This window comes from Micrasema longulum, unplaced genomic scaffold (genome assembly GCF_059751315.1).
Source record: "Micrasema longulum isolate JH-2025_06_02 unplaced genomic scaffold, ASM5975131v1 h1tg000492l, whole genome shotgun sequence".
Lineage (NCBI taxonomy): Eukaryota > Metazoa > Arthropoda > Insecta > Trichoptera > Brachycentridae > Micrasema > Micrasema longulum.
In genome coordinates, this window is record NW_028277689.1 from 127,302 (window position 1) to 140,996 (window position 13,695).

Here is a 13,695-nt window from a genome sequence, read left to right on the forward strand (position 1 = left end):
TGTTTGCAAAACAGTGAAGAAGGTAAAAAATATACAAATAAGCTAAATTAAAATATGAGCAAACATATTACGCACTGTCTACTCTCACTATAGTCCTTAAAATATAGCTTGATTAGAATGACAGTTGTCAGCAAAAGTGACGACATAACTTTGTAGTAACGTCTAAGGAGTGATTTATATTGACACACGAAAAATCATTTGTATCTGGCATGTTAATTTTTTTTTATATAAAGGTATTCACATATAGTTGGTGAAAGATGTTTAGTGTTATTATTTTTTATTTTATAAATTTTATTTATATTGTGATATCTTTTAGTGTCAGTGAACTGAAAATAAATAAATAAATACAATGCTTGACATGTGAATCAACATAATTTTATCAAATCAGCTTTAAAACCAAAAAAAAACTCAAACAAACCTAATTATTAACGACGTACTTACAAGGTTACATCATTTTGCAAAAACGTTAGAGATGGGACAAATTGATCAATGTAAATTAATCTAATAAAAAAATAATTCATTTGATGTTGTTCATGAAAAAAGTATAAATGTCTTATTTTTTTATGAATAATTGTCTTAAACACACTATAATAGGCTTGTTTTTGCGTTTTTATATCAATTTTCGGAAACAGAGTTTCATGTTTGCATGAAAAAACTTATAAAATCGATTTGATCAGTGATCAGTGATCAGTAATTTCTTATCTCTTGTGACATTAGTCTGGCAGCTGTCATTTTAATCAAGCTATATTTTAAGGATTATAGGTATGGTGAATACCTGTTCTGAGGTTGTTTTTTATTCGCTCATTTTTAAATTAGGAAACATACGGACACAACTTATGTTAACTCCTAATAGAATAAATAAACTTTTGAGAAATAAAGAAGATCATCATCAAATATTTATTCATACCTCGTGGTGCATGGGGCACTGAATTAAAAAGTACATGCAGTATTTGTATTACAGGAAAGTAAGGTGATCAGTCTTACGCTTCAAGTGCCAGTTCAGGGACAGTGAAATATTGCTGTATAATACCACCTTATAAACAAAAATGTCATGTTGACCCTCCCAGGAGTCGAACCCAGGATCTCAAGAATTATAGGCGAACGCGTCAACTACTGCACAACGAGGAGGATTTATCTTCACTAGATTTTCTTTGTTGGGATTTTTCCCAGAGAGCAAAAACACTCGTCTGGGGTTCTGGTTCTATTTTATATGCAAAACTGTATTCTTCATCCGCCTTAGCACAGCAAATTTTATAATTTATTCATAATTTTATTTACTTAATCTTTATTCAATTTACAAACATCGTGCTATATTATTTCCAATCGAGTTGTCGTCCTGTGGCTAGTGTACGGACAGAGAGGTTCGAAGTTCGTACCCCATTCTGCCAAAACTTTTTTACCATATTCTAAGAGTGAGTTAATTACAACTAAATGTCCCCAAAATTGAAAAAAAATTGTAAATTATAAGAACCCTTTTTTTATATCTAAATAATAATATTAATTTTGTCTTTTTTAGTGAGTTGGAATCTGCCTTTCTACGGGCCCCCATGTCCGGCATGGGAGGCTTCCCAGACGTGTGCCCTCGCGACCCTTCCCCCTCTTCACTGGGGCCTGCCTACGGCGGCTATGGCCAAGGGTACGGGCCTGCGCTCTACCATGCCCCGTCCAGTCCTTCTATACACCAGGGGTACCACAGCAACGGGCATAATCACCACCAGTTTGGCAGCAATGGAGGCTCATCAGGTTAGTAATATTAAAAAATAATTTTAATTCAGTATTAAGTTATAGTTGTTAATAATAAATATATCTTTACTCCACGAACTAGACATAAGAAAAATACTAACATCTATGTGCGAGAAAAGAATCCTGCAATTCTTCGGACACGTTTCCAGGGAGAACTCTAGTAGTTTGAAGAAAACCATCCTCCTGGGAAGTGTCGAAGGAACAAGGTCGTGTGGACGTCAACTGACAAGATGGAGCGGCTTGGTCACTGAATTATCAGAACCATCACTGACAAATGCCTACAGAACAGCACAATACTGTTCCAGATGGAGGGATACTGTCCACGTATCAGCCTTGCCTGATTCGGACGTGATCACCATCCTCAGACATGAGGCAAGGATGGAAGAAAGATAGTTTATTTATTTATTTATTAGTGGACATTGTCCATGTATACAATTTATACGGTTTAAATATTACAATAAAAGAATAGTTTAAAACATAAAAAAAAAAGAAAAGAAGCATTGACAAACATAAGGGACATCGAGACAAGATCTGGACTATTTATTTAGTGCTCGTTTAAATCGTTGTAAACTTAAACCAAAAAAGTCCAGATCTTGTCTTGAGTTAACAATACGACAAAGGCGGGTCATTGGAGAATTTAGGCCATAGTTTGTTCTATGCTGATCGATGAACAGTACTTCATTGTTTCTCAATCTACGAGTCGGAATATTGAATTTTACTTGTCCCAGTAATGATGGAACGTCAACTATACCATTTAGTATGCCGAACATATATATGGAGTCAATATTAGTTCTACGTTTTTGTAGACTAGAAATATTTAACATTGCTTTATTTCAGCATAAGAATAATTATCTCTCTCTAGTCCGATCATCCACGCTATTTTTCGAAGCGAGTGATGTTGGACTGGTTCAATGTAATTTATGCGATTGACATAAAATGGAGACCAGACCACGGAGGCATATTCTGGAAGAGGGTGAACAGTTGAGCAATAAAGAGTTTTGATTGTACGGACATTAGTGAAATCAGAGGATATTCTGTTAATGAAGCCAAGTAATTTCAGTGATTTATTTACTGTATTATCTATATGCTCGTTGTTTGTCAGTTTATAGTCCAAAACAACTCCTAAATCTCTGATGGACTTAACTACATCAATTTTGGAGTTTTCTAATAGGTACTCGAAGGAAATTGGTTGTTTTGATTTATGAAATGACATTACTTTGCATTTTTTAATATTTAGTTCTAATTTATTGACTTTACACTAACGGTTAAAAGAGTTAATGTCTGATTGAAGAAGAAAGCAGTCTCGTAAAGTTTTAATTATTTTGAGAATTTTGTTGTCGTCCGCGAAGAGCCAAAAACGAGAGTAAGATAATGATTTAGCAACATCATTAATAAACAAATTGAAAAGCAGTTTTGCTTAATTTACAATACATATAATATTTTGCGAACTTGTTGAGAAAACTAGCCAAATATATTGATGAAAAAAAAAAACTTCATTTACAACATATGCAAAAAAATGGAAGTGGAGTGTGGAATTGGAAAACAAAGGATAAAGGTAGGCTGAATGCTGTCGAAATGCGATACTTCAGGCCATGAAACTACTTATTTATTAAAAGTGCATGTCATAACTGATATTTACAGGTTGAATTAAAAGGTGTTACAAAAATAAAAATAAGGTACACAAACTTTGAGACCCGTGCGTTTTGTATTTTAATGCTAGGACAAGCATTATCGACAAAATAAAGAAAGGAGTGCTGTGTTGGTTTGGGCATGTAGGGCAAACGAACGGCTAAAAGGATTTACAATGTAAATGTTAATGGATGCAAACAACAAGAAAGACACAGCATGACCAAATTAAACAAATACTGGAAGATGGACATTCCTAAAGTCACAATAATCGTCGTGCTTGCTTAAGAAGATGTATGAATGTAGTGGAAGGCCTGTATGCAAAGATAGAGTGATGTGGTCTTCTATTATCGGTGTAATAGTTCATTTGTTTGTCAAGTTTATGCTTGATTATGAATATTCACATATAAATCAATTCCTCAAGAAAATAAATTGAAAAAAAGGAATAAAAGGAAGGCCTTATTTTACTGAATAACCATTTTCACCAAAACATTATTGTTTCAGAATTCACAGGCCTCATTTCTCCGGGAGTATCGGTGCCTATAGCAGTTCCTGGTCAGGGTCCTGATATGAGCCAACAGTACTGGTCTCGCCTGCAGTGACCTTGGTGGCAGTAAGCGAAAATTTGGGAATCAAATGTCAGTTTTCGTGTTACTAGGAACTACCGAGATTGTGAAGTGACTGAGAACTAATCCATATGTTATAATGCTGAATAGATTAGCAAAATAAGAATTGTTCAGATTTATGTATCCTTATTGCGACAACATTTTTAAAGTCCATTCACACAGAAGCAGTGATAAAATATACCAATAAACTTCTCAGGAAATTTTCTTGTGGCGTCGTATTTAGGCATCGTGTTGGTAGTGGGAATGACCCAGGTGAAAATACTGATCTCTTTTGTAAGAAACATTTTTTAAATGCTTTCATTTAAAAATTTTAATAATTCGTATTTGCGTTGGCAATATCCATTGAGTTATTTTTCTTTTTTAAAAGTATTTTTAATATCTCATTAAGATAACACAATTTTGTTTTCACAAATGTTTTTTTCTGTTTGCCATCGATGAAAAAATACACAAAATAAAAGTCCTTCATCAAGCATTACATTGTTTAAATTATCTTCTTAAAAATGTGTAAAAAGTTACTTAGCAGATATTTCCAGCGCAACAATGATATACAGTGTGATATGATTCTTAAATACTCCAGGCGCAAGTCATCACAATTGATAGCTTCGATAATTACTTATTAGTTTCATAATGAAAAACTCTGATACTTGGTATAAAAATTATATCAAAGAGTTTAATTCAATTATAATAGCAAGGACGTGAGAGTGACTAGGAAGGCAAAACCCGAATAAATAGAGCCGGCCGCCTAGCGCCGCTTGCAACATAAACATATATAATGTACCTACACATTACTATGTTAGTGCCTATACACTAACATATAATTTATGGAAACACTACATACAGTTTTATTATCCTTTGTATCACAAAAGAAGCCACATCCTTAAAGGACCACTGGTTAAACCTGAAGATGTCAGGACACTGGTAAGAGTACCTAATAGCCTGATACTTTATGGATCTGGACTTGGAGAGGGAGACTTAACAATATGAGAACACTCACCCTCCACTCTTTAATAGTGATGGCGAGAACTAATTTACGGGTACCCGTGACAATAGATCTGCACAGGTCATAGTGACGTCAGGAGCTTATATAGCACTGACCACCATCTTTCAGAATAGAACAGAATATACAGTTATAAGTATTTCCTAGAGTTCTCATCAACCTAGTTGAATAAATTCATGTATATACCATGATGCAAAAATACATTTATTCTTGTAAATTGAATAATATTTTCTTTCAAAACTATGGTTAGTTCTTTTTTTTTACTAAGACGACGAACGTCTCTACTTACCTGGCGACATTCATAATTAAACCTTGTTCAACGAGTCTACAGACCCCAAGATCGTTATTTCACTTCTTGTGTCATTTTTTTATATAAAGGTCCTCTGACATCATGCACCATGTGATGCAAATTCTTCTTCTTCCTCAGCCCTTTTCCGTTCACTTCTGGACAATAGCCTATACATTTTCCATATTGACCTGCCCTATGCAGACTGTGTCCAGGTCACACTGACATGCCGGTACCGACACCGCACTCTCCGCGCCGCATTGTGACCGCTTTGCACTTCTTTTTGCTGTCCGAGCTTCTGGCTAGTAAGCTAAAAAAAGCATGAGCATTGGATGTGGAATAATAAAATCCCTCATGAATCTTTTATTTCTCCTACTGAATTCAGTTATTAAAATGAAAAAAAAAACATTTCTATTGAGTTTGTCAACTTTTAAGACCAATCATAAATTCAATAATAAAACTGTGTAACTTTATACAGCGATCATTTTGTTGATGTTTATTGGAGCCAATTCAAACTTCTGTTTTCAGTTAGTAAGATGAATATTTCTTATTTTGCAAAACCAGTATTATGAACCAATGTCTTATAATATTGCGATGACAAAAACTAGTTAATGAATGCAATAAAATTATGATTGTAATTTAAAAGTACCTCATAAATATGATTTCTGGGGTATGTATATGATATCAAAACGTATTTTGTACATATTTAAGTGTTTGATGGTTGTGTAACTTCTAGGATAATATTATTCAAACAGTTTAGGAAAACGATATGATAAATATTAACAAGTAGAAGCATCTGTAATACAAACCAGTCCAGTCACAGGATCGTTAACAAATTTAACGTTTAAAAAAATATTTTTTTTCATTACCTGACTAACTAGAAGTGTCAATGTTGAGCCAGGAATTTCACTTATTAAACCAACACACGAAAAATAAATAATATTAGATCTTCAAAAAAAATATTCTTACAAATATTCTATTTCAATTCATATGTACTTATATACAAATTTGTTTATACGTGTTCAGAATTGATTGCAGTTTAATATATTTATAATTATAGTATTCTGAATATAGTCAAAAAGATTTTGTCAGTTAACATGGTTCCGACATTGATCCAAACATAATAACAAGCTGCGTTTAATTTTCAATGATAGAAAATGCGATGTTAATATTTCTTTTTGGTCATTTTAAAAATCATATTTAGGTGCTCATAAATATTCAAAATTACCCTTTGAAGAGTTTTTGTTGTCAATCATCTAAAATCTAAACAATATAACGATTTCAAATTTGAGAGAAGGCACACAATATTATATTGGAATAGGGATACTTACACCCTGTTCAACAATTAAACTCTCTCAATTTATTTTGTACTAACCACAAGGTTGAATATTGCCCATTACGACCATCAACTAATTAATTAATTGGTCAATGATTACAGTGTTGCTATCTGGATGCTTCTGTACTTATGTATATTTTACAATCAGGAAAATCTGTAATCACAGATGTTTATAAATATATACATAAATTTACGAAAGCATATTTCACATATCAATAATAAAAGTGTATTTGTAAATTTGGTTTATCTAAATGTGGATTGATTTTCCACTGTTTACAAAGTAAACATAATACAAAATTTGATGGATACAAGCAATGATGTATAATTTAATAGACCTGTTACAAGCCCGTAGTCGATGGTATGTTAATTGACGGGTAATTATCTTCCTTTAACTTAAGTCTAAATCAGACGCAACGCAGAGATATGCCATCACGCATTATAAGCCCAAATGGACACATTACTTACTTTTTACTAATTTTTTTATTTCACTTTTGATTGGACAAGGCACATTATACCAACAATATAAGATATGCCAATGACACTGTCATCTTGGCTGATAACATTATTGATCTTCAAGAACTCCTTATTAACATAAATTATGCCAGAGGATTTGGGCTTAAACATTAACATCAAAAAGACAAAGTGAATGTCATTTGGCAGGGCAGTCTACTCTAACATTACTTTACAACTAGGTAATGAACTCTTGGAGAAGGTGGATTAATTAAAATACCTAGGCATTATATTATAAAGCCTTTAGACCCAGAAGTGGAGGTATAATGCAGGATCGAAAAGGTCCGCTGCATATTCAACACAATGAGAACAATATTGTGTTATTGAATTTAAAACTTAGGCAGAGAATGGTGAAGTGCTATGTTTGTTATTTTCTGTTGTGTGGCTCAGAAACCTGGACTTCGAAAGCACGCACTATGAACCGGTCGGAGGTACTCAAGATGTGGCTTCACAGAAGAATGCTTCGTATGCAATTTAGAGGTCCCGAAAAGAGCAAATTACAACAGCGAATTGTTAAAATATATCCAGTTCCATATGATTTCCTATCTCGGTCACATCCGGCATGGAAACCAGTAGATTAATTCCAGAGCTTATACTGATGGGCAAGATTGGGGGACTACGTGGACCTGGCAGAAGGCAAACAACTTGGCTGCGTAACATAAGAAACTACCAGAATGAGGTATGTGGAGGAGTTGTTCCGGGCAGAACAAGATAGAGGCTTTTTTAGAAATAATTACCAAGGTCGGGGACATCTAATAAGACACAACAAGAGGATAAATATTTATTCTCACTCGAACTTTAATTGTGTATCGTAATTTTGTATTCCTTTCAATCAAGTTATTGAGCGCAATATTAAATATGAGGGAATAACGTGTCTATTTGTTATACATCGGGATGTTTTTTTTTGTTGGGTATGTGAAAAATGCTATCTTTACAATAAACACCTCATTTATTTTTCATTCTGATTCCAAAAATCAATCAGAACTCGAAGAATTTAAATTTTGTATTCATAAAATTAACATTACGTATTTATGTGTTTGTTAAAAATACTATTATGTACTATTTTAGTTAAGTCTGAATAAATTAATGTACATAAATATTTAGAATTAATATATCAAATTCACAAATGGCACAAGAACTACAAAGCCGATATTAAACATATCAAAACATTGTATAAAACATTATGTACCTTGGTATAGAACTAATTAAGGGTTTCATGTAATATTATTTAGGTATGTGATAAGTAAATTTATGTTGATTCTGTGTGGTTAATGATCTCTCAACGGCAAAGTGCTAAGTGTGTACTAAAATGACATTTCATGATTATTCAAATTACCAAACATATAAGTATTATTATGCACTAATAAAATTATGAAGTGTGATACTTTTTAAATTTGCAAATGTAAGCTGTAATTTTATTTGCAATAAGTTAAATCTCCAAATCAAAATTTTACAAATCACTATTACTTACTAACTTCGATTCATAACAATTATTTGTACCCACATATTTTTGTTACCGCGAAACCGTCCAATTTTGCCCTGGATGGATATTTTGCCCAAACAGTCTAATCTATGATCAACCTTTAAAAAAACATATTTCCATTTGATTTCGGTAAACTTGGTACCAAATCCAGGGCAAAATTGGACGGTTTCGCGGTACCATAGATTTATTCAAAATATATATTTTCATTCTTGTCCGCCAAATGGACAATGTTTAAGCACCATTTAGTCGAAAACGTCATTTCTCAATACTTTTTCTGTCCTTTCATTCCTATCCTTCCCTTCATTCATTCTTGTGGTACATATCTTTAAATCAACATATAAGATTTGAACTTTACTTAAATTAAAATTTAATTTTGAAATCATCCATGGGGGCAAAAGCAAATCTTTATAAAAGTTGAAAAATATAAATAACTGCAACAGTCACCATTATCATCCAACATTGTACTATCAGAAAAACGCTACGCATCATCGTATCCTATCCTTTTCTCAAATATTTTCAATCTAGAATGATATTTCATGTTTTACATAATACAGTCTGCTTTTCACGAATATTAATTTTCACCAATTCTTTCTAGCAGTTGTTCAATTTTAGAAGAGTTGCTTAATTTTATGCCTCGTTTATTATGTACAGGGTTTTCTAACACAGATATTGCAGTACTATGAATAATGACATAAAATTAATAGACACATTACAAGCCTATAATAGATCGCATTTCAATAAGCAAGTAATTGCCTTCTTTGCTTTCATTCTCTAGCAAAATTTCGTCATGATCAGACGTGAGATCATGCTATGAAGAATAATGATATGAAAAAAGTTTAATTACAACTGTAAAAAAATAGTACAGATCCATCCAATTCAATGGAATAAGTAGATAATTAGTAATTTTTTAAGTAAATTTTTGACAATTAAAAAATACATCAATAATAAACTGCCAGCTAGTGTCGTATCCGTGGTAAGTAACATTGAAATAAACACCAACTATAGAAAAATATACTTCTCATCCTTACATAAATGATTGCATGTGTATTGTGATTTACTTACCCTTTTTTTAAATTGTTGAGCTAGTATAGAAAAAATGTGTCTATTATATGTCTATGACATAAAGATGCAATGAGGAAGTTCAGTGCTACAGGAAATCGAACATAAAAGATGTTTTCTTACACGCGGTAAAAGTTAGAGCATTTTAATTGTACAGCCTAGTTTCTCAGAAATGTATGATAAAATTTATACAAACAAACTACTTTAGACTACATCACAGATTCTTTAGAATTAACTACAGCATTGTTATGTGTTGTGATAGAATTTCCCGTTTCCGGTAGCCATTTTTTTAAATGTATTTTTAAGCTACAGGGCTCTACTTTTATATCAGCAGAACTCACCGGCGAGAACTTGTGAAACTTAATAAACCTTAAAAAATCATAGCGATTACTATACAACACATAAAAAAATTACTAAAAAAATTTTAGCAAACTAATCTATAAATAAACTTTCAAAATAGTCGATTAACAATTTATTTTTTTTAAATGACTGAACTTCCTCATCGATCTAGACTGATTTTAATTCAACGGGTTGAATTGTTTCTTTTTAAGTATAAAACTAGTACATATGCAATATTGAGCTCTCTCTCTTGGATCACAATCCTGGGGACAATACCAATGTCTGCAACAAGCCTCATTTGTTCAATCCACTCATTTCTGTCCACTGCCAGTCTTCTCATAGCTGCTACAGCTCACGTCCCTGATCACTTGGTCCATATAGGCTCCTCTCGGGGGACCTCTGTAATTTCTATCCTCAGCCATTCCTTCTGCGGTGATAATAAGCAGGCCCTGATATATTTTTTCAATGAAAATCTATCAACTGCAGTTTGCTCTTTGTTGGACAATATACTATGGGGGAAATATTTTTTAAATGTCTTATCGATTTATAAACTACATTTTCACAAAAATTGAACTGTAAAAATCACGGGAAAACCGTATTTATTACGTTTTTATCTTTTTGAGTCGCCTTGTAAAATAAAATTCATTTTTACATAACAAACATTGAAAACGGGGTGTTATTTAACACTATACTATTATCATTATACCAATTTTGGTATTCCTGCAACTGAAGAGAGAAAAGGCACTTGGAAAACATGAAACATGTGGTTTTTGAGTATTCTAGAAATAAACTATGCTATTTATGATAAAACTGTTTAGTTATTTTAAGTACAATCCAGAGTGTAATTTTATGCAGGTGAAAATTACTTTTGTTAAGAAATACTTTCCAAAATAAATATTTCGCATATTTGTTAAAATTAAAAAATGCAAAATTGAACAAATGTCTTTTTAATGTTTTATGAAAGTCTATCCAGCTGAACTCTTTGCCTATGAATGAATAAAAAAAAACACATAAAATCAACAATCAATAAAACAAAATAATAATGTATAATATTTATTTTGTTACTTCCCCAATATGGTGTGTAAAAAATATTGTTGCATTGATTTACCAGGTAAACATTTTTATATTATTATTGTCCTCTTTGTTTACTTAAGTAATTTTGTGTGGCATAATGTGATTCACTGTTTGTTATATAATATAAACATTAATATCTCGATTGCATACAAGAATTGTGATGTAAAATTATCGTAAGTTACATTAAATTTATTATCTCCTAATGTATAAGTATCCTTAATTGTTTTACCTTTAAGTAAATCAAAGAACATTTCAATAAAGACTATGTTTTACAATTATTTCATTTATTTCTACAACCTTTTCATTGAAAAGATACCCTGAGGTAGTGACAGATAAATATTGACGCAAGAGAATGTGTAAGACGATTTTTTGTAGACCAGTAAAATCGGCAACCCGTGTGGTGTAATAGCTAAAACGCTTACCTCATACACGGTGCGAATTTTTTTTGGTTTAGTAAAATTTAGCATGTTGCATAACATTATAAATTATAATTATATGATACGGTTTTTTTTCAGATTAAAATGGTAGAGATATGTTTATTATTTTTAAATAGTCCTTTTAAATTTATCTACAGCCCATTTTTAAAATTTATTTATAAGTTTTAGTTTAACAACTACATATTTATGTACCATTTGGTCTCTCACATTCTATAGTGTGTCAATATCCACCTGTCAATGCTTAATATTAAATACAACTGGTGTTTTTCTTGCGTGGTAGAATTGTCAAACTAATAACTTTTTAAAACAATTTTTAACATTTAATCTCTCTAACAACACTCAATTTAATAATGGTATGCCTTACACTTGAACAACGCTTGCAAATTGTCGAAAATATAAAAAAAACAGTATTTTAGGGCTCTTTGTGAAACCATGAATTTACCGCGTGACAAATTTGATGATAACATTATTTCCAGAAACAGTCCTGTTAATTGGCCTCCACAATCCTGTGATTTGACACTATTAGATTATTTTTAATGGGGCTACGTTAAATCCATGGTCTATGGAAACATACCAACAACTCTCGAAGCGTTATATCTTTTTTTTTAATAATGTGTATTTTCATTCTTTCAAATTTTTTTTTTTAACGCCTTCTATGAAATAATTGCTACTTTTATTTCAATTTTAAAAGTTCTCACGCTTAATAAAAACACCAGTTATATTGATTTCATACAAATCAAGAAAATATAACTACATAAAATGAAACGAGTATGCATCAATGTGTATTCTAAACATACAATTTATTGTCACCATTTAAATCCTATAGCAAAAATGAAAATCTGTTTCTTCAAAATTTCAGATGAATAGAAGATATTAATAAAAAAATATCCGATTTGTACATACAACTACCTGAACTTTTAAGAACACTACTGTTCTATAATGCCCCGAAGCTGTACAAAAAAGTTACATTTGACGTAATGAGAATGTTCAGTACAACGGAAAATTGGATATATATTGATTATCACCGATGACAACTCGTGGTTACGTGACGGGGAGAGTAATTTCAAAATTATATGACTTTGAAAAATCATAGTGACGATATTACGATACATAAAAATGATTTTTTTGAGATAGTTTGGTAATTTATTGACAAAAAAAAACAAACTTCCTCATAATGTTTTTTTTACGTTTGTTTGATAGATCTCATTTTCAATTTAACAAAACAAAACAAAACAAAACAAAACAAAACAAAACAAAATAAAGCAGATAGTAAAATAATAGGCTTAAGTTCTGTAATCAGATATTTAGAGTAATAATTTTTATGAATATTTAAATAGTCAATAAATAATTCATAAAAAGTTGTTACAAAAAATAAGAATTTTATTTTATATAAAAATAATGTTTTGAGACATAAAAAAAACTGAAAGACAAATCTCATATATTTTCTCTTTTAGTTAACTATGGGACTGAGAAATTTTTCTTTTCTAAATAATTATTGATAATTCCGACAAAATGGAGTTATAATCTCATTGGATAAAGTACTTAACATATCTTTAGTTAACTAAATAAAAAGCTAGGATACAACATTTAACTCTAATGTGGAATAATAAGAACAATCCATCATTTATTTTTATTTGTCAGTTTTAAGAGAAGGCACCATTGTATAAAGATAAATCTTACTGAGGAAGATTAAATAAGCAACAAACATGAGTTAACACAAACAAACATTAAGATAGTAAATATGCGATCTGATACATAAAACACTTGTATAGGTTTGTATTATTTTTATATTTTATTATTATAATTAAATTTAATAAATAATAATACATATCCTGGTTATGTTAAGGCTGTAGTTCGGTAAAACACATGAAAAATGATGAAATCATACGATTTTACCATTTTAAAACGACCGGCCCTTACCAGTACCGGTAAGGGCCGGTATGAAGGTAATAATAACCTAAATAAGATATTGTTAGAAATTAAATATAATACACAGAATTATATTTTTTAAAAAAAGGAGAATTAATTTCTATATAAAAAGGTTTCAACTCAAATATTTCAGTAACCATTTTTTTTTTTTAAGTTAATACTTAAAAAGCTTCTGTAATCAGAAGGCATCATTTTACGTAGAAATAAAAGAAAATGTCAAACATTTATGTGATTTGCTTGTATTTCTTTT

General features: G+C 31.1%; 1 protein-coding gene across 1 annotated transcript in view; it reads left to right on the top strand.

The window, feature by feature from the left end:
* Nucleotides 1–3,997, top strand: part of LOC148281147 (paired box protein Pax-6-like) — a gene marked incomplete at its 5' end in the record, with an annotated part of 95,684 nt that extends 91,687 nt beyond the window's left edge. The window contains 2 exons of the mRNA XM_088227195.1: nt 1,517–1,743; nt 3,874–3,997. Of these exons, the coding sequence (XP_088083321.1) occupies nt 1,517–1,743; nt 3,874–3,971 (325 nt within the window). The remainder of the gene's footprint in view (nt 1–1,516; nt 1,744–3,873) is intronic.
* Between the last annotated feature and the right edge of the window lie 9,698 nt (nt 3,998–13,695).